General features: G+C 44.8%; 1 protein-coding gene across 1 annotated transcript; it reads left to right on the top strand.

The window, feature by feature from the left end:
• The first annotated feature begins 1,358 nt into the window (after positions 1–1,358).
• LOC138287285 (zinc finger protein interacting with ribonucleoprotein K-like) lies at positions 1,359–25,592 on the top strand. The gene is made up of 3 exons (XM_069227641.1): positions 1,359–1,493; positions 7,855–8,999; positions 24,612–25,592. Exons 2-3 carry the CDS (start codon positions 7,871–7,873, stop codon positions 25,430–25,432), a joined length of 1,950 nt encoding a protein of 649 aa, XP_069083742.1. The 5' UTR covers positions 1,359–1,493; positions 7,855–7,870; the 3' UTR covers positions 25,433–25,592.
• The last annotated feature ends 490 nt before the right edge of the window (positions 25,593–26,082 follow it).

Genomic DNA, 26,082 nt, shown 5'->3' with positions numbered 1-26,082 from the left:
AAGAGGCTACTTTCTCACACAGGTGCAGTACATCGGGACACAAGTACTGGTGGCACTTACCTGAGCAGCAGGTGCAGTGCACAGGGAAACAAGTACTGGTGATAGATGAACAGCATGTGCAGTACACCGGGACACAAGTACTTGTGATACTTACATGAGCAGTAGGTGCAGTGCACAGAGACACAAGTACTGGTGATACTAAGACGAGCAGCAGGTGCAGCGCACCGAAACCAAGTACTGATGATACTTGAGCGGCAGATGCCGTACACCGGGGCACAAGTACTGGTGCTACTTACATGAGGAGCAGGTGCAGTATACCGAGACACAAGTAACGTGATACTTCCATGAGCAGCAGGTGCACTGTGCACCGGGACACAAGTACTGGTGATACTTACATGAGCATCAGGTGTAGTGCACCAGGACACAAGTACTGGCGATGCTAACACTAGCAGTAGGTACAGTGCACCAGCACACAAGTACTGGTGATACATGAGAAGCATGTACAATGCACTGAGACACAAGTACTGGTGATACTTACATGAGCAGCAGGTGCAGTGCACCTGGACACAAGTACTGACAATGTTAACATGAGCAGCAGGTGCAGTGCATCGGGATACATGTGCTGGTGATAATTACATGAGCAGCAGGTGCAGTGCACCGGGACACAATACTGGTGATACATGAGCAGCAGGCGCAGTACACCGGGACATAAGTACTGGTGATACTTACACAAGCAGCAGTGCACTGGGACACAAGTACTGGTGATACTTACATGAGCAGCAGGTGCAGTGCACCGGGACACAAGTACTGATGATGTTAACATGAGCAGCAGGTGCAGTGCACCGGGACACAAGTACTGGTGATACTTACATGAGCAATAGGTGCAGTGCACCAGGACACAAGTACTGGTGATACATGATCAGCAGGTGCAGTGCACCGGGACACAAGTACTGGCAGCTACTGCGCATGCGCGGGAGAGAAGTTCCGTGCGCTACTGCGCGAGCCCGGGATAGCTCCTTCGTGCCTTACTGCACATGCCCGGGAGGAAGGTGTCCTGTCTTACCACGCATGTCAAGAAGTGTTGTGTGTTAACCGCGCACCCTCATGAGCTAAGTGCCGTGTCTATAGTACGCATGCCCATTAGATAAGTGGCGTCTCTACTGCGTAGGCCCATGATATTTGTGTCTTTGCAGCGCATGCGCGAGAGATAAGTGTACTCGCTGGTAAGATCTTGTGTGCCAGGAGAACTCCGCCGCTGATCCGAAGGTTCTCATAGACAAAACATAAACCTCACCGGAAGTGTCTGGACACCACTGTTTGGCACATGCGCAGACTGCCCACAGGCATCCGACGTAATCAGGAACTACTCTCGCACATGCGCAGACTGCACCAGTTACCGAGTGGAGACACTACTCTCCCGCACATGCGCAGACTGCCCGAGTCGCCGAGGACGAAAAGGAGCCTTTGTTTGGGCCTCGTCGGAAACTGAAAAGGTAACAAGGGGCCCGGAATTCTGTTATTTCACCTGCGTTTCGTGTCAGAGACACAAATACCAGCCCCCAGCCCCTTACACAGCTTCAGGCCGAGACAGACAGGACTGAAGGGAGCTCTGGGGGTGATGCAGCCGGGGCCCCCCAAAAGAGGCAGAAACTCATTAAAAGAGAAAGAAGCAACAACCTACACAAAACAATCTGCACTCCCTCTCACTCACTCCCCTCCTGCACCTGCACTCAATCCCTACACTCACTCTCACTCACTCCCCTTCCGCACTGTCACTCACTCCCTGCACTTACTCTCACTCACTTCCCTCCTGCACCTCCACTCACTCCCTCCACTACCTCTCACTCACTCCCCTCCTGCACTGTCACTCACTCCCTCTCACTCACTCCCCTCCTGCACTGTCACTCACTCCCTCTCACTCGCTCCCCTCCTGCACTGTCACTCACTCCCTGCACTCCCTCTCACTCACTCCCTTCCTGCATTGTCACTCCCTCTTACTCACTGTTTGCACTGCCTCTCGCTCCCTTCCTGTACTGTCAATCACTCACTGCACTGCCTCTCACTCACTGCACCTCTATTCACTCCTTGCACTGCCTCTCACTCACTCCCCTCCTGCACTGCCACTCACTCCCTGCACTCCCTCTCACTCACTATTCCATTGCCCCTCACCCACTCCCTGCACCTCCACTCACCCTCTGCACTGCCTCACACTCACTGTTTGCACTTCCTCTCACTCCCTCCCTCTCACTCATTATTTCCATTGCGTCTCACTCCCTTCCTGCACTGTCATTCCATCCCTCTCACTCACTGTTTGCACTGCCTCTCACTCACTTCCTTACTGCACCGTCACTCACTCCCTGCACTGCCTCTCACTCATTGTTTGCACTGTCTCTCACTCACTCCCTGCACTGCCTCTGACTCACTCACTCCTGCACCTCCACTCACTCCCTTCACTGCCTCACACTCACTCCCCTCCTGCACTGTCCTTCACTCCCTGCACTGCCTGTCGCTCACTTCCTGCACTGTCACTGACTCCCTGCACTGCCTCTTACTCATTGTTTACACTGCCTCTCACTCACTTCCTGCACTGCCTTACTCATTGTTTGCACTGCCTCTCACTCACTCCCTTCCTGCACTGTCACTCACTCCCCACCTCTTAACCTTTTCCTGCAGTGCCACTGAAACCTCTTCCTTAGAGGAAGAATTTCTATTCTGTCCCCCATGATCTACATGGATGCTTGTAGTGCTTTGTTTATCCCACTATGTTACTCATTTATGTACACAGTTTGATGTGCTCCCAAATTGATCTTCCCGTGTCGTTATCTTAGGTCTCCCTAGAGACAACTTGCTGTTCTTGTGAACTTTAGGTATAAGGTAAAACAGACAGTTTTGGTTAATATGTCTTCAGGAATCTGAGTTCATCATAGCTAATGTGTCCTTGATCTCTTCATTCCACTAAATCATTAGGGAAATCTTGTTTTTCCTTCAGATAATATGCCTTCGCATCTTTTTTATAGCACTCAGTATTTGAAAGTTGACTATATGATTCCTGCATATACAGCTCAGTTGGCTGTAGCACTGCATTGCCACCTTTGTCATGCACCTATGACACAATCTTTGTTATCTCTCAATTTAGTGCTGGTCTGTTTATGATTACCCACGGCTCTGATGAGATGTGGCCAATCTCTTCCTGGTTGTTTTTATTTGCAAACTGCAAAGTTCTCTAATCACTGTTTCTTAAAACACATCTATGCTATCGGGTGAAATAATGAGTACGAAGAGTGGTCCAGTGTTTTGCTTTTCACTAATAGTAACCAGTAGTTGAAGAGGCAAACGAGTCCGATAGACCATCGTTGTTGTTGGCAAAGTACCCAGAGGCAGTTAGTGCAAAAGGTGTCGCCGTATTCAATGGAGGAGTTGGTGTTTCTCGCGGGGGTACACTGTAGATAGCACCATCCTCCACGTCAGTAATCATTGTGACTCGATCAAATGTTTCTAAGTTATTTGTTGTCAGTGCAACTAATGCAAGATCATCATCCACCCTCCCCAAGATCAGAGAGGCAACAGTGTTGGTATAGATAACTTGAAGCGGAACATCTTCCCCAGTAGTGAGAGGGATTCGGGAACTACTGGACGTTCCTGTTGGTCTGCTGTGCAGAATCGGCCACATGTTGTAACTTGACATTGTCAATAGAGACAAAGCGATTTTCTTTGGCACCTGGCAACGGTGGTAAAATAACAGTTCTCGTTCGGTGTATCCCCAACACAGGGACTGGTGCTCGATAAGAAGGGCCAACTTCTTTTTTCACTGCGACCTTTTCACGCACAAGAGCCCCAACTTTGGGAATCCAGCCAGTAGGTGTTACTGGCACATCCTTAATTCCTGTGGAGGCAGCACTTTTAGAAGAGTCATCTTCACAGAACTGTTGTAATTCCTGCAAAACAGTGACACGATCATTTATGTCAAAAGGCGTTTCCGCTGCCTCCACACCAGGACTATCAAGATCCGGAACAAACATTTGTGTTCCGAACAGGCACTCATATGAAGTACGACCCCCCAGGGACCTTCTAGGCAGGTTATTCATTGCTCTCTGAACTCCATACAGGTGGGTTAGCCAACTACGACCTTACCTAAGACTCTGGCTGTTAAGGAGTGCTTTAAATCGCAGTTTAATCGCTCCACGACAGAATTTCCCTCAGGATGAAATGGAGACGAGGACTGGAGCTGGACCCCAACGAAGCCATGGTGGGCCTGAATGCCCTTGAGGCAAAAACAGGGCCCTGGTCCGAATGGAATGCTGCAACTGTATATGTACCGACAAAGACACACAAATCTTTAATAACAGTTCGAGCGTCAGCCGAGCGATGTGGCCACACCCACCCAAATCTGGAACAAGAATCAACAGCGACTAGTATATATTTGTATGCACTATCCGGTGTAAGTGGACCGCAATGATCCAAGTACACACATTGTAATGGTCTGTTGGATATTAAGAGGGGTGTCTGCGGCGGGCGCTTAGCTGTTGAAACTTTAATTTGTTGACAGATGTCACAACAAAGGACATACTGCTTAGTCTCTTTATAGAGACCAGGCCACCAGTAACGGGCCTGTAATAGTGAAATTGTGGCGGCCACGCCAGCATGTGCAGATGCCACTCCCTCATGTGCTGCATTAATCAATTGTGGTCTTACAACTTTATTTGGGATCTTGCGTATGCCTACACTAGGTATTTTAACCTCAGCGTTGAGCATACTTCCCATGAAGTATTGATATTTATTAGGAAATTCTTTAGGATAGGGCATGCCATCAACCGTAGCTTTTATGGCAGCCAGAATCTCTGTGTCTGGTTTGGAACTCGAACGAGTCACTGCGGCCACAGTGGCAACTGCCACTGCCAACTTTGTGGCTTCATCAGCCAAAGTATTCCCAGCAACGTGTATTCCAACACGCTGGTGTCCAAGAGCATGTACAACATGGGCTTTGGGCAGCGTCTCCTTCAGGTCTGCTACCTTCCCCCACAGTAGTCTCTGTTTTATGGTGTTGCCTTTTGAATCTCTGAACCCATTCAAGCGCCAGTGATGTAGGTATTCATTAAAAGACTGGACACAATACGAATCACAAACAATCAGTGTGAACTTTGTCGGATCTGTATGTTCTAATGCCATAAATAGAGCTTTCAGCTCAGCCAATTGTGCCGTACAATCCCCTAAGTTTTGTGTATAAGTATGTTGGGGCAGAATTTCTCCCCCTCCATATGGCCACTCACTACTGCACATGCAGCAGAATATTGGTGTTTTGTTCCCACCGCCGGTTGCGCAGAGCCATCGGTTGCGCAGAGCCATCGGTGTACATGACTACTTGATATTGATCAATAGGCAACGTGTCAGAGGGAACAGGATATTCAACTTCATTATGCAGAAATTCTTGAGTTTGTAATTTTGGGTCAAAAATGTAATCTACATCAGTGGCTATCAAAGACATAGCCCACTGTATCCATCGCAGGTGCAGTGCTTTTGCGCTCGGAACGCTAGCTTTTGTAACAGCCTCCAGGCCTGGAATTGGGGAAACGACAATAGACACAGCAACAATTTATAACAATATAGTGTATTTTTATTAATTTTTTGAGTCTTTGATCATTAAAATCATCCAGAATGTTCTGGAGTTAGAGAGTTTAGAATGTTTAAATACTTTTAAGTGCAACCACAAACAAGCATTGGCAAACATAAAGTAGGAAAACTTTTGGGAGGTCTGGAAAACTTAGAGTGTTCGGGCCCGGCTTGGGTGACCAAATCTGACAGGGACGAGCACCAGATGGCCAGAAAGGATACTTTGCACAGTTGGCTGCCCTCCAGGGCAATTTTTAAAGCAAGTTTCCAACTTTGAACACGACCGCCATAGGAAACAACCGAGTATTCCTGATGCTAGGTACAGCTAAGATGCTCACAAGGATGCTCAATTTGTGGTCCGGTCAGTTGGGGTGTCTCTGTGGTTCTTCAGTCCATGGGTGATGTGGGGGCAAACCTGGTCACGTTGATCAACGTCCCTCGAAGTCCTTTCTTTTGCAGTAGTTGCACAGGTGCTGCTGTACTACTGGGGCAATACACCGTAGTTGGAGGCAAAACATTTGGCGGGGGCTTGTCCCCTTGTAATCCAACAAATCTGGTCACTGATAGCTCTCCTGGGTCTAGCAGTCTTTGTTCTATCTCTGATTCCTTTGTTGGTGCGCCCGGGGACAGGTAGTAGGGAAACTTCCACAGAGGCTACCAATTTGTCAATTTGGGCCCTTCCAATTCTTGTGTCCCTGATGTCAGTTTAAGGACCAGCCACCTGATCCTTGGAGTCACTGGAGTTGGTAAAGTTTGGAAATCAAGTTTTCCAGAGGTCAAGAGCCACAGGCAGGATCCCAGCTCACTAGGTCAAAAGTGCAGCAGATGCAGTCCTTTCAGCGGTGCAGCTTCTCTTTGCACAATCGAAAGCCAGCAGGATAAGCCTTCTCCTGTCCTTTCTTCTTTTCCAGTGGTGAACTAAGGGTAAGGATGCCAGGGTTGCCCATTTTGTCTCAGAAACATGCCTTTAGAGGACCACGCGATTACTGGCCAATGGGCTATTGGGTCCCCTCCTGTCTGTTGATGCAGTTCCTGTGATGTGTGGCACCATGCTATCCCAGAAGTGCCCCTTCTTTCCCCTTCCAAAATGGCATGACCCTTCCTTGGTTTTGAGGAGCAGGTTACCCATCCTCTGGGTGTGGCTACCGGTGGGCTACATGCCCATATCAAATCTGATTCTAACAATGGTCTCCCCCTCTTGGCCCTGTCTCCTAAATGTCTGCAGAAATAAAAGGCATACTGCTCAGGAGTGTTGTTCCCAGCAACCCTTCAAGGGTGCTTCACCTGAAGCTCAACTTTTACGCTAACACCCTTTGCACCCTTCCTGGGGAGGAGGTCACACCTCGCTCCATGGCTAATCCCTTTGTTCCCAGGTAAGGGAGTCATTCACACATCTCCCCAGGTGGCCAGTTTAAATGGCTGTTTTGAGGCCACTATACTAGCTGCAGTGCAAGGTAGCAACTTTTTAAAAGTTGCATAAAATTAATAGTGACATTAAATCTGATCTGACCATCAGATCGGATTTAATTTCACCATTTAATTTGATGCCTTACTTGACCTGGTTAGGTGGCTCCCTTCAGGAATTAGACGTGTTTAAGGGTAAACCATTTAACCCTGTGTTAGATAATGGGGCTTCTAATTTTCCCCAGCCAAATGACAATTTGGAAGTGTTGCTGGAAAGATATATAAAAACATATGCTTCATTCACAAATATATTGCTCCCTGCCATATGACTTTGTAGCCCTGCTTTAAAAGAGTCTGACACTGCCCTTTCAAGTATTCAGTGGCACCCCGAATTGTCTCTCACGATTTGTGCACGCAGTCTGGCACAAACAGTGCTGCGGTCCTGTGTGGACACTCTGCCTTTTATGTCTTGGGTACCATATATTAGGGACTTATAAGTAAGGCAGTGCTTGCCAATTGGGGGGTAGCCAAAGAAACATACTTTTGTATAGGGTTAATCACTGGCACTGAGGTATGGTAAGCAGGCCTCAGTGAACTCTTAAAGTAAAAAAACAAGCAGCATCAGTTCCAAAAAGTGGTGGTGAACATGCAAAAGGATGCATTTCCTTACATTTAGATTTTAGTAATCTGAAAAGGGTGGCATATAGCATTACAAATAATGAATCATATGTTTACTTAAAGCTGAAACTGAGAACACAGGGGCTTGGCAAGACAGGATGGAGTATTGTGACTTAATTATCATGTGATGATGTGTTTTTCTGTTCTCTCTTCTTCCTTTCACAGGCACTTGAATATCAGAATGGGGAGAAGACCAGCTCTAGGAAAAAAAAGAAAAGTACAGTGTTCACCTGAACCCGTAAGAGTCACACTTCCATCTTCTCCTGTCCATAATGTTTCAGCTTCAAGATCCAAAAATAATGCTGAGAGGAACCATCAGCTGGAGCCGCTATCTGGGAACCTTCCCAATGTGATCCTTTTATCTATGCTAGAGAAGTTGGATGCCAAATTGGATAACTTTCAGAATACCCTAGAGGATTTACCGTCTAGGGTCGCTGGGCTTATGGAGCAAATATGGATAGCACGGGATCAATATCACCTTGACAATGGTAGTGTGTCTTTGGAGGTGGTCAGTCCGGTGACGATTGGAGAATATTCTTTCAGTAGGTCCCCTCCGGTCCCTCTTTCAGTCAGAGCAAGGGAGCAGAACCAATACCTTCAACCTACACCCCCATACGGGTGTGAACCACAGCAGAGCCAGCTCCTCAAACCCATGTCTCCGGATGGCTGTGAACCACAGCAGAACTGTACTGTCTCCAGGTGTCCTCCCGATATTCCAGTCATCCCAGGTGAGCCAAGCCTTGGTCTTCTGCCAGTGACTGATGATGAACAGGAATCACAGCAGGACCAGTACATACAACTAGTGATCCCAGATGAACGCAAACCAGAGGAACACTTGAAGAAGGAACCATTGTATGCAGACAGTTGGGACCCACAACAGAACTTCTTCATTCAGCCATCAATTCACGAAGAGCATGGGCCACAGCAAAACAACTGCAGACAGCCAGTGCTCCCAGATGAGAAGGAACCTGATGAACAAGAGCTGTTGTGGTTTGATCGCGAGGGTCCACAGCAAAACCACTGCATACATCCAGCATTTCAAGAGGACCAGAGTCTACAGCACAACGCATCCCTGCAGCAGGTGCTCTCTGCACATGAACAACATCAGAGCTGCAAGACGGAGCCAATGCACCCTGAAAACCCCGATCAGGAGTATGACCTACAACAACCGTGTACTGATGCGCATGGCCTGTCTGTACGCTCATCATTCTTGGCAGAGAATACTGCTGATAGGGGTGAAGCTATCACCACAGATCCATCAGAGAGAGGACATATGGATTCAGATGTATTGCTGTCCAAAGACATTCCAGGTATTTGTTTTGTAACAAGTGGGTACTAAACTGTGTAGTTCTGAAGGAATTTAACATAAAATTCTCCCAAGTGGATGTTTCCAGATTTTTAGTAACACCTGAAGTGGGCTGAATCTGAGTTGTGTGGAGTGGTATCTTTGGGGGGGCCGTGATTTGGGTGAACCCTCACAATTTATGAATACACCTGAAGTGGTTCTGTACCTGGTATCTCCTCTATTTCCACAATGGAGCTGTTCCATACTCTTCAGAACTAAGCGGAGAATTGGGACTCTGCATATGAAAAACAATGAGCATTCTGGTCCATGCATAATAGTCCACATTCTGGTCTCAGGAGCTCTGAGGAATTAGTGGCAGAATCTGGGATTGCACCCCAAGCACCTTCGTACTCCTCGTCCTTTAAGTGTTAGATGCAAGTGAGATGTTAATCACTGAGAGTAAAAGACAGTGTCCTTTTTTCTTGCTAGTGCATACTAAACATATTAAAGATGGCTCAGGAGGGGAGGGGAGGAAGACCGTGTGTAGAGGAGAAGGTGATGTGTAGGTCAGGCTTGGTCTGTAGTGATGGAATGGATAGGGCAAGGGCCATGGCATCTACAGTTTTTTCTTAAACATGGACTGTTTTACTGTACTTTGTAAGGACATATGTGTAGAACTGGTGGACCTGCAGGTCAGAGAGGGCCGGTTTTGTACTGTTTCATGTAGAACAACATATCAGTTCAAGGGGGTTTGAAGATTAATTAGGGTCTGTGATGCTGTAGTCTGTAGGCTTATGCACACAGTATGAGGTGGTCTGAAGGTCCAGCTTGTTTAGTTGTATTGTAGTATACAGGCATTTGCTAACATTTATTATATCTGAAATGGGCACCATTATAATGCCCCTGCTGTGCCTGCAGGTATATATCCCTTTACATTTCTGTCACTTTTTCCCACCACTAAGTCCCCAATATCAGCAATACCAGTAACTCTGCTGCGGGGTGGTTGAAGGTAATGGTGATTTTTCTGAGATATGTGGAATTACTGGGGAAATATGACATCTGCTTCCCCCGATAATTCTAGAGTAGGATGATTTCTGAAGAAATTGTTCGCTCTATGACCATGTCTGTGCGAACAATAGCTTTGCAAATTCACATGCATTTCTTAGAGTCGATTCATATTTTCGCCATCTTTAGATGGCTAATGTATCTTGGCGCCTGTGTAGACTATCCAATGTACATTACGTTGAATGCACTAAATGGTGCAGTACCCTGTGTTAGGATAATCCCAAAGCATAGTCCTCCACTTTGATATCTGCCACCAAAGAACCTCAGATACACTCACTGACTACTCTGTTCATCCTCTCTGCTTGCCTATTACTCTGTGGGTGATAAAGACTAGTACATTTATGGCTGATAACAGTTCCACCAAAAAACAAAAAAACTCCATCTCCCTTAAGACAAATTGTATAACTTTTTCCAGTACCAATTCACCGAAAACCCACTTTGGCACATACAAACCTCACTTCCAACCACCTTGGCATGTAGTCCACAAGCACAATGGCAAATTTCTGATGCACATGAAGCATCTGAAACAGATCCAAAAAATCAGTGCAATTATCTTGGACTGGCTGCTTGCAACCAACCCAAGTGCTGTTAATTAGATACAAATCAAAAAGGACGCTCAGTGAGGTGCAACACATACGTATCTGATGCATTATGAATTTAATATAACAATAGCACAAGCACATATATTGGCAATGATAGTTAAACAGTATATATTTATATATATATTTATACATAGAGTGTTTTTTATTCAATGATGGTTATAGTTAGAGGTAGATCATAAGCTGGCTACAATAAGTCATGATGCAGTGAATTGAAGTAATTCTGTCACTGAGACTAACAAAGGAGAATCCAGCCTTTCAACCTAGATACTGCCCCCAATGGCCAAAATAGTCTCAGAATAATATATAAGCACTAAGTACACTACTAGCACAATAGTAGTGAAACACATAGAGGGTCCTTATGAGTTTGATGGATTGAACATACTCTGCAAGAAAGTTTAGAGATCTTTGTAGCCTGACCTTATTGCAGCTGAACAGTACCAGATTGTCCGCGTAAAGTAGGTGTGTCAATGAGCACCCTCCCAGGTGAGGGGGGGGGGTGGGGTGAACGTTTCCGGCATCCAGAGCAGGTGTTAGGACTGCCATAAATATATTGGACAGATGAGAGCGAGTTCACAGCTTTGTTTCAGGCCAAGGGTTGTAGAGATTTTCCTTGAAAGCCTTGTGCCATCGCCCATCTTTATCCATACCCATGTGTCTAAGTATAGAGCAAATATTGCGTTGAGAAGGGGGGCCTGAAGGCCCCATTGCATAAGCTTGCTCCAGAGCAGATATCTGTTCACTCGATTAAAGGCGGCTTTGAAATCGATGAAGCCAAGATCTAGTTTCCTATGCCGCCCTTTACTCTGCTGTACCAGGAGGGAAGTTATTAAGATATTCGTCGTAGTACCCACTCCTTTCCTGAAGCCTGTTTGTTTGATGGGGATGATTTTATATTTTTGAGACCATGTTGTTAGTGCAGCAAGGAGCAGGTAGGCGTAGGTCTTTGCCTCAATGTTAATAAGGGCGATTAACCTGTAGTCCCCCGGATTGGCTCTATTGCCACCCTTGAAGATTGTATTGATTATAGAGCCTCGCCAGCTCTCAGGGATGCCTCCTCCTAAACTTGCTTCTAGGTATTAAGGAGGTTAGCACTTCTGAACAGAAGACTGTTTCTTACCTAAAAATGACTTGTGGAAGGCCATTTGGGCCCGGGGCTCCTTCCCAGTTGGCCTTAAGGAGTGCTCGGTAAGTCCTATCACACGACTGGGTGAGTTTGATCATCTCCCTGTTGTCCAGTGAGATGTTTTCTGTGTCGGGTGTCCATGCTGGCAGTTGCGGGGTGTTTCTCCTGGGGTTGTGCTTTGCTGTAAAGATTGTCTTAAAGTGACTTACCCAGGCCTTTTCCGGGATGTTTGAGTTGTTAATTGAGTTTCCTCTCATATTTAGATTATTGATAATACTCCAGAATTCCCTGTGATTTTTCCCTTTAGCGGCATGTGTTATTTTTAGTCAAAAGGAGCTCGTGACTTTGTCCTTGTCTTTATGTATTTGTCTTTTGTGCGCTTTCTTTGAGTTCTTCAGTTGTTCCCAGAGTAGCAGGTTGCCTAGGCATGCCTTCAGAAGTCTCGCAAGTTTCCTTTGAGCTTTTTTGAGGAGTTGAGCTTGTTTTGGGAGGTGGGCCGGAGTGACTCGACAAGTTGGCTGTGATGGGTTGTGATGGGAATAATGGTCCAGTATTTTCACGCAGAAGTCCTTCCAGGCATCCATTATGTGTTCGTGGGTTTTAAGGTTCTCCAGCATCTTCAATTTTGCGGATAAAGATAAGGCTTCTATTGTGGCAGATGACCAGTGTAGTCTCTTCAAGCTCGTTGACTCTATTGGCCCCATTTGTGGTAGGGCAGGTTCGTGAACAGACAAGGAGGACCTTAGGGTCAGGATTTGATACGAATGGTCACTGGAAATGGTATATTTTATTTGAAATTGCTGTACTAATGGGGTCAGGGGTAACGTGACTAGGGTGTAGTCTAGAATAGACCGTGAATTAGGGCCGTGGAAGGTGTGGTTCGGGGGGGGGCCACCAGTGAGCTTCTCGTTTAATACCCATAATTTGAGGTATTCCAGTTGTGAGAAAGTAGCCTCTTTCTAGCCTTGTTACCCCCACTTTTGGCCTGTTTGTGAGTATATGTCAGGGTGTTTTCACTGTCTCACTGGGATCCTGCTAGCCAGGGCCCAGTGCTCATAGTGAAGACCCTATGTTGTCAGTATGTTTGATATGTGTCTCTGGGACCCTGCTAGCCAGGACCACAGTGCTCATAAGTTTGTGGCCTATATGTGTTCCCTGTGTGATGCCTAACTGTCTCACTGAGGCTCTGCTAACTAGAACCTCAGTGGTTATGCTCTCTCTGCTTTACAAATTTGTCACTAACAGGCTGGTGACTAAATTTACCAATTCACATTGGCATACTGGTACACCCATATAATTCCCTAGTATATGGTACTGAGGTACCCAGGGTATTGGGGTTCCAGGAGATCCCTATGGGCTGCAGCATTTCTTTTGCCACCCATAGGGAGCTCTGACAATTCTTACACAGGCCTGCCACTGTAGCCTGCGTGAAATAACGTCCACGTTATTTCACAGCCATTTACCACTGCACTTAAGTAACTTATAAGTCACCTATATGTCTAACCTTCACCTGGTGAAGGTTGGGTACAAAGTTACTTAGTGTGTGGGCACCCTGGCACTAGCCAAGTTGCCCCCACATCGTTCAGGGCAAATTCCCCGGACTTTGTGAGAGCGTGGACACCATTACACGCGTGCACTGTACATAGGTCACTACCTATGTACAGCGTCACAATGGTAACTCCGAACATGGCCATGTAACATGTCTAAGATCATGGAATTGTCACCCCAATGCCATTCTGGCATTGGCGGGACAATTCTATGATCCCCCAGGTCTCCAGCACAGAACCTGGGTACTGCCAAACTGCCTTTCCGTGGTCTCCACTGCAGCTGCTGCTGCTGCCAACCCCTCAGACAGGTTTCTGCCCTCCTGGGGTCCAGGCAGCCCTGGCCAAGGAAGGCAGAACAAAGGACTTCCTCTGAGAGAGGGTGTAACACCCTCTCCCTTTGGAAATAGGTGTGAGGGCTGGGGAGGAGTAGCCTCCCCCAGCCTCTGGAAATGCTTTGATGGGCACAGATGGTGCCCATCTCTGCATAAGCCAGTCTACACCGGTTTGCGCGAAACTGGACAAAGGAAAGGGGAGTGACCACTCCCCTGACCTGCACCTCCCAGGGGAGGTGCCCAGAGCTCCTCCAGTGTGTCCCAGACCTCTGCCATCTTGGAAACAGAGGTGTTTGTGGCACACTGGACTGCTCTGAGTGGCCAGTGCCAGCAGGTGACATCAGAGGCTCCTTCTGATAGGCTTTTACCTCTCTTGGTAGCCAATCCTCCTCCCTAGGTAGACAAACCTCCTTTTCTGGCTATTTAGGGTCTCTGCTTTGGGGAATTCTTCAGATAACGAATGCAAGAGCTCATCAGAGTTCCCCTGCATCTCCCTCTTCACCTTCTACCAAAGGATCGACCGCTGACTGCTCAAGACGCCTGCAAAACCGCAACAAAGTAGCAAGACGATTACTAGCAACCTTGTATCGCTTCATCCTGCCGGCTTTCTCGACTGTTTCCAAGTGGTGCATGCTCTGGGGGTAGCATGCCTCCTCCCTGTACCAGGAGCTCTGAAGAAATCTCCAGTGGGTCGACGGAATCTTCCCCCTGCAACCGCAGGCACCAAAAGACAGCATCACTAGTCCTCTGGGTCCCCCTCAGCATGATGAGCGTGGTCCCTGTAACTCAGCAACTCTGTCCAAGTGACTCCCACAGTCCAGTGACTCTTCAGTCCCAGTTTGGTGGAGGTAAGTCCTTGCCTCCCCACGCTAGACTGCATTGCTAGGTACCGCATGATTTGCAGCTGCTCCGGCTCCTGTGCACTCTTCCAGGATTTCCTTCGTGCACAGCCAAGCCTGGGTCCCCGATACTCTAACCTGCAGTGCACAACCTTCTGAGTTGTCCTCCGGCGTCGTGGGACTCCCTTTTGTGACTTTGCGTGGTCTCCGGTTCACTCTTATTCCAAGTGCCTGTTCAGGTACTTCTGTGGGTGCTACAAAAACAAACCAGTGGTGCACACCAAGCAAAACAATATCTCTACTTAAGAGATAGTCAAATATCTTGAAGAAACCAATTAACATATCATAATAAATTCCCCTAGAATGCTTGTTTGGTCCTCTCTCTTCCTTAAATGAACTAAACATTCATAAATCTGACCAGAACATACTGTAAACAAATATACAACTAACCAAAAGATGAATATGTCCATGCGAATATAAGTTTTAATACAAAAAGGAAAAATCTTCTTAAATACATAAACATATACATATATATACAAAACATGAAGAAAATAAATGAATAGCCATCAGCCGACACGTGTTTCGTCCTGACTGGACTTCTTCAAGGCTGAGAAAATCACAACAGACAACAATCAATACACGACAAACATATATATACAATTTTACACAAAAGTTAAAACATATTTACATTTTATCCTATTGTTTTCCAAAATCACCAAACAAAGGTATTCTTTTGGTCAGTTAGGTGTCCAACATATTCTATACAAATCATATTTATAATATTGATTTGAATCTAAACCAGAAACTACACAGGAAGAGAAGAGAACCACCACCACATAGTTTTAGTGGCAAAGTGTTATTTAATGTCCAAAGATATAGCATAGAATACTCCCCACGTCTCAAAAAATTGGTATATCAAAGCCATATCCAAAGTTCAACATGCCACATGCACACCCAAGTGTAAAAAGACTTCTTTTGTTGGCATTCTAACAGTTCATATCTAGAATTCATATTTAGTTAATATTAGACCGCTCAATGCCTCAAGTGACCCCTCCTTATACCATGGTGTAGAATAATTATGTACCTTTGCTCACTTCTATGTCCGTTATATTCATATCACATCTACCATACTCTATAACAAGAGGGGGGAAAGAAAGACCATTTCATTAACCTCCTTTTGCTTTGTCCAAAATACTCCTAAAAAATGTGGAAGTTACTCATTATAATGCCATTACTGACCTGTTTCAAAACCACAATCAATCACATCTTTTCCTTCTTCATAATCAATTTAAATACTGGACATTGCTAGTTTCGTCTATTGGTGAGTCAACTGGAATAAAGACAAATAAAATATCTCTAGTAACCTTTCTACAAAACCAAATAGTCTTTAGTTTCTATCTACGTCCATTCACCTAACAGAATTTATATCAGTGTCTTTTTACACTTGGGTGTGCATGTGTGCATGTGGCATGTTGAACTTTGGATATGGCTTTGATATACCAATTTTTTGAGACGTGGGGAGTATTCTATGCTATATCTTTGGACATTAAATAACACTTTGCCACTAAAACTATGTGGTGGTGGTTCTCTTCTCTTCCTGTGTAGTTTCTGGTTTAGATTCAAATCAATATTATAAATATGATTTGTATAGAATATGTTGGACACCTAACTGACCAAAAGAATACCTTTGTTTGGTGATTTTGGAAAACAATAGGATAAAATGTAAATATGTTTTAACTTTTGTGTAAAATTGTATATATATGTTTGTCGTGTATTGATTGTTGTCTGTTGTGATTTTCTCAGCCTTGAAGAAGTCCAGTCAGGACGAAACACGTGTCGGCTGATGGCTATTCATTTATTTTCTTCATGTTTTGTATATATATGTATATGTTTATGTATTTAAGAAGATTTTTCCTTTTTGTATTAAAACTTATATTCGCATGGACATATTCATCTTTTGGTTAGTTGTATATTTGTTTACAGTATGTTCTGGTCAGATTTATGAATGTTTAGTTCATTTAAGGAAGAGAGAGGACCAAACAAGCATTCTAGGGGAATTTATTATGATATGTTAATTGGTTTCTTCAAGATATTTGACTATCTCTTAAGTAGAGATATTGTTTTGCTTGGTGTGCACCACTGGTTTGTTTTTGTAGTATTAGAACGGGTTTACTTAGAAACTCGGTTTTACACATCAGGGCAACGATGTGTTTCAGTGTATGAGCACCCATAAGTTTCTTCTTACATAATTCGAATGTGCATTGATTTCAACTAATGAGTTGCCATTTGTTTTTGATTACTTCTGTGGGTGCTGCCTGCTTCTGTGAGGGCTCCCTGACTTGCTGGGCGTCCCCTCTATCTCCTCCTCCAAGTGGCGACATCCTGGTCCCTCCTGGGCCACAGCAGCACCCAAAAACCTCTACTGCGACCCTTGCAGCTAGCAAGGCTTGTTTGCGGTCTTTCTGCGTGGGAACACCTCTGCAAGCTTCATCGCGACGTGGGACATCCGTCTTCCAACGGAGAAGTCACTAGCTCTCTTCTTTCTTGCAGAACTCCATGCTTCTTCCATCCGGTGGCAGCTTTCTTGCACCTTCAGCTGGCACTTCCTGGGCTCCTGCCCACTCTCAACACTCTTGCGACTATTGGACTTGGTCCCCTTGTCTAACAGGTTCTCAGGTCCGGAAATCCACTGTTGTTGCATTGCTGGTGTTTGTTTTACCTGCAGAATCTCCCTATCACGACTTCTGTGCTCTCTGGGGGTAGTAGGTGCACTTTACACCTACATTTCAGGGTCTTGGGGTGGTCTTTTTTTCTAACCCTCGCTGTTTTCTTACAGCCCCAGCGACCCTCTACAAGCTCACATAGGTTTGGGGTCCATTCGTGGTTCGCAAAAAGTATCTCAGTGAGTACCCTCAGTATGAGGATAAGTTATATACACAAGATATATGTACACAAACCAAAATTATGCAGGTAATAGCAAGAAAAGTAATGCAAGCAGTGTAAAATTACAGTAGATTGCAATAGGAGCACATAGGTATAGGGGCAACACAAACCATATACTCCAAAAGTGCTGCTTGTGCTTAACTGCGTTTTTTTTAAAGGACGTGAAACCCAATAGCGGAAAGACCTGTTCTGACCAGGTTTCCTGGAGTGCAATTAAATCCCTGTTGTGCCAAGCTTTTGGTGGCGAGCCTGTTTTCAACAATGATTGGGCACCTGCTATGTTCCAGGATTGCAGCCTTAGGTGCTCCTGGTCTGGACGTGCCCGTGATGGTTGTGATTCTCATGCGAGGCGGGGGGCATTAAGGACTCCCGGCAGCCACTTCCAGCTGGCTTTGGCGAGCGGAGTTTGGGTTTGACATTAAATGTGAATTTCAAGTGAGGCTGGCAATTGTTGAGACAGTCAGTGAAAAGTTTCAGTGTACCTTCTGTGCCTACCCGATCAAAAAGATGTCATCTATGTACCGTTTCCAACAGCATATATTGCTGAAGAAAGGATTACGGCCCGTACTGATCAACATACACTCCAGGTGGCCAGCATCCAAATCATGAGCTACTAGTTACCCTTGATAATGCATCTTTGTTTACCAATATTCCCCTAAAAGACAGTATTGAAGCCCTGAATAGGATCCTTGGCCAGTGGTACATCTTTCCCATCCACTCACACCCACACACCACGTTATTTAGCAGGTAGGCAACCCTTTGTCTGTCTTCACCACCACCATATTGACCACCTTCTTTCTAGTACTATTCCTGCATATTCTACCCAAAGTCCCTAACAAATTTCATTTAACACATTCTTCCCTTCTAGGAAGATACTGTTAGATGAATCTACATGAAATTTAGATTCACATCTGAAACAACAATTATCCATTTTGAAAAATGTCCTCCTTGGAGGTGGTGGTTTTGCTTCAACTTTACCGGATGTTTCCTCAGTTCCGTTGTTTAATTCTTTTTTGAATCTTATATGCTGTTTCTTCGACTGCTTTTTCTAATGATAGATCTGTACATGTATTCTATTATTATAGCTCCTTGTCACCAGTGTGTATCCAGTTTGTAGCTGAGCATGTTACCTCTGGTATAATATGCTCTACTCTTAGTATAAAAATCATAATATTGGATTTGATGTGATTTGTGTAATTGAAACTATCCATGAAGTTGACAAAGCTCTTCAAAAGGTGCTGCAGTACTAGAAATCAAGATAGCTTCATTAGCATACTGTGAAGCTGGTACTGACTGTCAGCCTACCTTAAAAAGGTCGCAATCTACAGTTCAAAGAACCTTATTCAAATTATTGATATACAAAACCAGTAAAATAGGCCTTGATATACAACCATGCTTGACTTCCCTATTCAAGGCAAATTTTGAAGTACACTCACCTGAAGACCCATAATGAACAGTAGCAGTGAGATCAGAGTGAGGCTCACTAAGAAATCCCATAGTGGACCTGTCAACACCCATGGCCAGCATAATTTTCCACAATTTGGATCTACTGATTTTATCAAAATCATACTCATCACTAACAAAGGACCAAAGAAAGGGACGTAGACTTATCCAGCTGCACATCTGTGCCGCCATCAGGGGCAGGGACATCCTAAATGGTAGCATAGTGCTTAAGCCATGACTATACAGAAATAAACTGAGAAATAAAACTCCTCGAAGAACAAGTTAAAGGAGGAAGATTAATTATTTCCCAGCATTTCAGACATTCTTTGGAATTACATGAGCTCACCAAATCTTCTCAGACTTCTTGCCTTAATATCAACTTCCTGCTCCTAATGGCAGAATGATAATCGCAACAAGATTTGACTTTAGGTTTTTTTCTCTTGGCTTCTCCTTCAAGGCTTCCATGGGCTTTTCGTGAGTTAGTGAACAAGAATCGTCAAATCATCTAGGAGTTAGAAGACTAGTCCTACTGGTCATAATGATGGATTTCACCTCAGTGCAGATGGTAGTAATAGAGGTTGAAATCTACTGGTTTTCGTAAAAGCAAGTAGAAAAATCCTTGATAGAGTTGACTGGGAATAACTTTGTCCCAGCTTATTCCCCATCCCTGATCTTTAATAGAAACTGGCTTGCACAAATTGTGATTGAAGGGTACAGAATTATTTGCCCAGGTGAAAGTAGCATTACTGGATTATGGTCGCTTCAAGAGTCCCAAAACACCTCAAAGTTCAATAAGGAAGGAGCCAATCCCAAGGAAACAAAAATAAAATAAATTACAGAAAAATAGCTTCTCCTGAAGAAGGTGGGCCCACTCAGAGAAAGACTCATGAATGAGCTAGGATCTTCAAGCAAGACCAGGTTGAAGCTGCTAAAAATAGATTTTAAAAGTTCACCATCGACAGAGAGACTAAAATGGTGCGCAACTGGGGGAGAGGAGACCACTTGCAAGCATCCTGAATGGGACCGGGCTCACACTGATGAGTGTTAAAATCACCCAGAAGCACTGTGGAAAGTAATGCTTATCCAACAAATCTCTTAGCTTGAGTGCATTGTCATCCGGGATAGGGACGGGTTTGCGTTAATAAAACTAACAAGCAAAATATTTCCATAATACCGAAATGAGAAGCAAACAGCATGCAAATTCAGGGAACTAGTATCCATTTGCTTAGCATCGGAGGTCGGGCTTAGAGAAATAAAAACTAAGAGACCCTTTTTAGCTCTACCCAAGCCAAAACCTGTCACCTGGACTACAAAACCCTTGTAACCCTCCAGTAACAAACAGTTTGTTGTACCCCAAGTTTCATGTAAGAAAAACACTTTGTGCTTCCTCAGCAAAGAGACCCACCCAGCATTATTAGCATTTTTGGATACCCCAGCCTTATTCCAACTTAGAATAACCGGTTGACCTTAAGCAAACGCTTCCAGAATCCTGTCACTGTGGTGACACTGTAGTCAGAGGGCGTGCCACGGGAAAGTCATTCATTGTCATTGAGCCAACTCAAAGGGCCAAACCTATTTTGGGTAGAAACGCCTTGAGTAAGGTCTCTAACTGCAGCTCCAGCATGAGTAAGTAAGGGTATTTGATGGGGCATTTTAGGAGCAGAGGATTTAATTTTAGGTCTATAAAAATAACACAAAGGGAGTGACTGCTTAGTGGCATGGGTCATTCAAGGATGTGAGAGCTCCATCAACAAATGGCCAGCAATACTAGGATTATTAAAGTTCACAAACGATACAGTCCCGTCCATATTTTAGGGAGCCTGCCTAAACAGCTTACCTTTCGTGCCATAATAATAGATTTTATACAAATGTAGATTTTTTTTCTTAACTGCCCCTCTAACCAACAGAACCCCTAACGCAGGCGACTGAGCAGGTGGTAATGTCTCAGCACGATCGACAAAGCAAACTTTCCCTTAGCCAACCAATCATTACAAGCTGGAAAATTGGATTGTAGTGCCTTTTGCAGTTCATTAAAGTGATTTACATGCATGTCACCCGCAAATTCCGGTGACACCACAACATTGTTATGGTGCCCCGACTTTTGCAACTTTCTTTCTTTTCCGAAAAGGCTGAGGGGTGGTGATGGTAGAACAGAACCCTCTGCAGGTCGCTGGGGGGCTCAACCAAATGTACATTGCCCGCTGTGGGTGAACAGGAGACCTCGCCTGTGGAAGGAACACCCCCTGCAGGTGAAGGCCTACAGCCAGTGATGCGATTGTTATGTATGGCAGCAGATGCGGCTAGACCTTCTTCTACTGAGATTATTTTGTTAGTTATTGCGTCAACAGCAGAAGTCCAAAACTGTTAGAATACTGGAACCCCTGCACTGTTGTTTTCGGTCACAAGGTGCGGGAGGTTGTTTAGGTTTTCCCTGGACACCAGCTAGTGCTGAAAACACATAGAGACTACGGAACTGCCCAGTTGTATCTGGAGTTAATGATGAGCAACGAAGGCAAACGGTGGAGTCGGTAATAAAAAGACAGTGAATGTTAGAGGGGTGGCTCAGCCCAGCCTCCGCTGGACTCTGACGGGCGTGGACGGCCTGCCCTTGTCCCAGGCTTCGGCTGCGTGCCTCCAACGCTGCAGGACAGTGGAAAGCGCTGTTTATAGCTCAGGCTCTTCTTGTCTTAGTCATCTGGGGCAGCGCTTAGCATCCTGGGATAGGTAGTCCCTGATGCTGGCGTTGGTCTGTGTGATCTCATGAGTGAATGTTAGGTTCAGATCATGTTTAGTCAGTCTCTGGATGAAGCTTTCAGCTATTTCCTACGTTCTTCCCACATTATTTTGTGATGTCCAGACCACCTGCTTCTCTCGTCAGCCCTTGAATAAACGTGCACAGGTGGGGAAAGCAGGTGCCATTGCTGTTCCTGAGGATTGCCTGTAATACGTACTTTAAATATGAAAATATTGTTGTGTAGGCAAAAGTCTAAACATCAGTGTATATTCATTTTGAGATATTGTTCTATTCCAAAACAAGTGTTTGCATGCGCTTAAACCTTACGTGTGCTATTTACATATATTTAGTGAAATCACATCCTAGATAATGATCAAATTATTGTTTGTTGTAACTGTTGAGTTGCAACAGTGCAAAACACAATAAGTCAGAATTTTCTACTCCATCCTTATACAGTGCTTGGCAAGAGATTTTATCCCACATCCCCACCTTATCGGAGGACTTTATGATAATGCTGTTGTCATTGTGTAATGTGTTAAAGATATCCAGATTGTCACGAGGCAGTGAGGAGTTATATGTGGGTTTCCTTTTGAAGCCACTTAGGATACCCTGATCTATCTGTACCCCTCCGTTCTAGCATGGCTTCCCACTCTTCTGTTGCACATATATTTCCATTATCCTGCCCGATGTTGTTTTAAAGTATCAGTGTCACTTAAACACATTACTGTTTTGGGCTCCGCTAGTCTCCTGTTCATTGGCTTAGGCCTGATTTTATGCGCCTCAACGAGCTTTAGGTCTCTTAGAAACAGAAATAGGTCAATTCTACATGGACTGTAGTCAAAGTGCCTACTGGGGCAGGAATATAAGCCAAGGTTCAGGAGATACTCTATATCCATTGTCAGATTGATAATAGAGAGTTTATTCCGACCTATGGTCATGCCTCGACTTGCTCATCACCTTTATCTTCCTGTGAGGCGATTTGTCTTTTTGTCTTCCAGCTGCTCCTTCTTCCCTTCCTCTGTTTGTGCCACTTTTGTTTTGTTTTCCCTCTTTTATGACTTTCCACTGTCCACCCCAGTCTGAGTACCTGTACTCGGCTAATGAAAGTTGCAGTTAGGGTTTCTTCTTCTAGGGGAGTACCAGCAGAATCTCCTGAGTCCGAGTGACCTTCTGAGCTGGACTCCACTGCCAGAAGCTCCTGTTGTCTTTGTGTCAGTGTCATTTTTTACCTCTCTCCTTACTTCATCGTACTGTGTTGCAAAGGTTAAGACTCTTCCCGGTCTGTACTCTTGCTTTTCCGGTTAAAAATGGCTTCTTTTTTTAGCCTTTTCCTCATGTTTTGTCAGTCTAGCTGTCATCCCTTTTATGAAGTTAATTACTGGTTCGTCATTCTCATTCCCTTAAGACCAGCTCTTATTTTCAAACACAACAAATGCGTTGGAGAACTCCAATAGACTGCAGACTTACCAGTGTAACAAAGAAAACAACATGTTAGCAGGCCTTTTCCATCTATGGACAAATAATCAGGAACAAAATCCTCATATCCATCAGGACCGTCCCAGGGCTGGTCCAGTTTAGGACAGAGTTGAGGACTCATGCACTTTAGACAAACTCTGTGCTTGTCTTTGTCCCTGTACAGTGCTCTGCAGCCTTTAGGATAGGCTTGCACCATAGAAATCATATACACATATACATAAAGAAGCTGGCCCCGCCTACACTTACGTTTGATTACATTTGACAAAACTCTAGTTAAAATGTTCGTGGAAGGGTTGAGGAGGGTTATTGCCACCTAGAGGACTGTGGCTCCCAGTTGAGATTTTAATGCATTCAGAATGTGATGGTGGTGGCGTGGTGTGTAAAATAACGACTAATTACCAAAGAGATTAATTCAAGCATTCCATCCATCACTTTATGTAAACTTTAATATGTCACACTAAGTGGGAAGAGTGTGCTCAGATGTGGGTAAGGTGTACACTGTGTCACTGGAACCAAGCTATACCCAGCCGATGAGCCCTTAACAAGGGTGAAAACAGCCTTGGATTGCCTGTGTTCGGTTCAGGGAAGACCTGGCTTGACAGTTCTGGCTGGACTGTTCCCATTGGAGCAAGGTCAAGACCGATTTGCATATAGCTTGGTTCAAACTGAGGTGGTATGGTGTGCGAAAGTAAAGAAGGACTGGGATGTGTCCCAAATAATTACCAAGGGCTGAGATCAACTCAAGCATTCAATCCATCACTTTTTGCTCACCTTGGCACTAGGTTTGACACTCGTGCAAAGACACCCAAAAGAAACCACAGACTCGTTCCATATGCAGAAAAGTTGCCACATGGATTTACTAATCAACATACCTATAGTAGATAGTTGTAAAGCAGCAACATGAGGTTCTGTGCATTCACTCATAAAGTATTTCTGGGTGGGCATCTATGCAAGGAAAGAAACCCAAATGTGCCTAATTATTCTGAAACCATCAATCACACAAATACCTATTTTTCCCTCCTCCGAAAATGTAAAGATTTTTCTAAGTTGTTGCACACCATGATGCCACACCATGGTGCAAATGGAAAATATTACATGTAATGTTGTCGGGTCACATATGCGCCACCTTCTTGCTGTGTGGGTGGAAAGTATATAGGTTACTCATTTTCACTAAGCAGTTTATTTTCTATATTGCACATGTAAACAGATGTCTGTTTATGGAGAAAACATACAATAATTTAAGTTGGAGTCTGCGTGCTGAAGCATTCTGCATTTCTGCTACAGGATCACGGGTCGTCCTCCATATCGAAACTCAATGTTTGAACTAAACATGTTTTTTCAGAGCCCAGAATGTGACGGCAGGATAGTGCACCACATGTGATCTGCAGTACGACAAGCAGCAAACGATTGGTTACAGGTAGTAACATTCCCCTTCTTTCCTAGATATTAGTCCACGTTTCACGTATTATAGCAGTGTATTTGTTTCAAGAAATATTTCCTGTGTTAACTTTAAGTGTTGTTTGCACTCCACAGCACCACAGTCTCGGAGAGAAAGTCTGAATGGTAAAGAGATACAGCACGCTTCTGCTGGAAGGAAGAATTTTGCTCACAAAATGAATGAAAAGAAACACCAAAGGTCACACAAGAGTGAGAGTTCTAACAATGATGCACTTCTAGGGCCCAAAAGAAAACAGAGAGGCCTAGGAGCGTATCCGTGTGCTGAGTGTACGAAGACATTTACTGGAAAGACACATCTTTTACAGCACGAAAAAACACACACAGGACTAAGACAGTGTCCCTACCCTGAGCAGGAAACCAGGTCTGCTGACGAGGCAACTCTTATACACCATGAAATAACTCACAAAGGAGTGAGGCCCTTTCACTGCTATATCTGTGAGAAAAGCTTTACTCAGAAGGGAAATCTTAAAATACATCACAGAACACATACAGGAGAGAAGCCTTATCAGTGCAGTCTGTGTTTTATGAGGTTTGCTCATGAGAGAAGCCTTGTATACCATCACACTATACACACAAGGGTGACGCCTTATCATTGCCCTGTGTGTGGCAAGGGCTTTGACCGCAAGGAACGCCTTGCAGGGCATCAAAGAACACACCCAGGAGAGAAGCCTTATCAATGCAGTGTGTGTGCAAAGAGGTTTAATCATAAGAGAACCCTTGCACACCATCAAATCACACACAGAAGGCCTTTTCACTGCAGTGAGTGTCGCAAGAGCTTTGATTGTAAAGAACGACTTTTAGGACATCAGAGAATACACACAGGAAAACGCTATGTTGCTGCACAGGGTATGAAAAAAGGTTTAAAAAAAAGGCGGCTCCTCAGCAACATCAAGTAACACATAAAAGACAGAAGCCTTTCCAAAGCACTGCCAAAACAGCATCATTTAAAAAAAGAAAGCTGATCTTTTACGCTGTCTAAGAATGTATAGATGAAATTAGGCCATCTACAGCATCTAATGATCCATCAGGGCTGGGGTTCTCACTTTCTCAGAGTAGCGACTGCAGTCCCTCCGATGTGAGGCAATCAAGTGTGTAGATAGTACCTTCACTGTGTTTTTAGAGTAGTCCAAGTGTTACAAGTGCAGTTTGCACCATTGATGTTTCCGAAGACAACTTATGGAGTTTAATAGAGTAATTGTTTTGGACGCACATTCGTCGCTTGGATTTTTGTATTCACTGAGCTTATTGTTTGGATTAATATAGACTGATTACTCTGGGCCCTATGCCATCAGTGAGTGCACAAGGCTTTCCTTCAAACCTTTAGGTTTAAGCAACTGTTCTAGTGTATGGAGTCATGAAGCATACTGGTGAAGGTTGTCTCCTCTCCCATTCCCCCTCTGCCACCCCACAAAAAAGATCCAGCCACATTCATCTATGGGCTTGAAGCATGGAACCTACAGATACCCGGTATTAGGCCTTGTGTGAGGCTGCACTGGAGTCACGCAGACACCAGTGTCCAACTCAACACCCACAGCTGGGCATGTGT

Source organism: Pleurodeles waltl, chromosome 4_1 (assembly GCF_031143425.1).
Source record: "Pleurodeles waltl isolate 20211129_DDA chromosome 4_1, aPleWal1.hap1.20221129, whole genome shotgun sequence".
NCBI lineage: Eukaryota > Metazoa > Chordata > Amphibia > Caudata > Salamandridae > Pleurodeles > Pleurodeles waltl.
This window is presented reverse-complemented; position numbering and strand designations above follow the sequence as displayed.

What these genes read in the sequence shown, in the direction of transcription:
- LOC138287285 (XM_069227641.1), top strand. Translation starts at nt 7,871, where the DNA reads ATGGGGAGAAGACCAGCTCTAGGAAAAAAAAGAAAAGTACAGTGTTCA. An exon ending in GCTGTCCAAAGACATTCCAG is followed by an intron (nt 9,000 to 24,611) that starts GTATTTGTTTTG and finishes TGCACTCCACAG; the next exon opens with CACCACAGTCTCGGAGAGAA.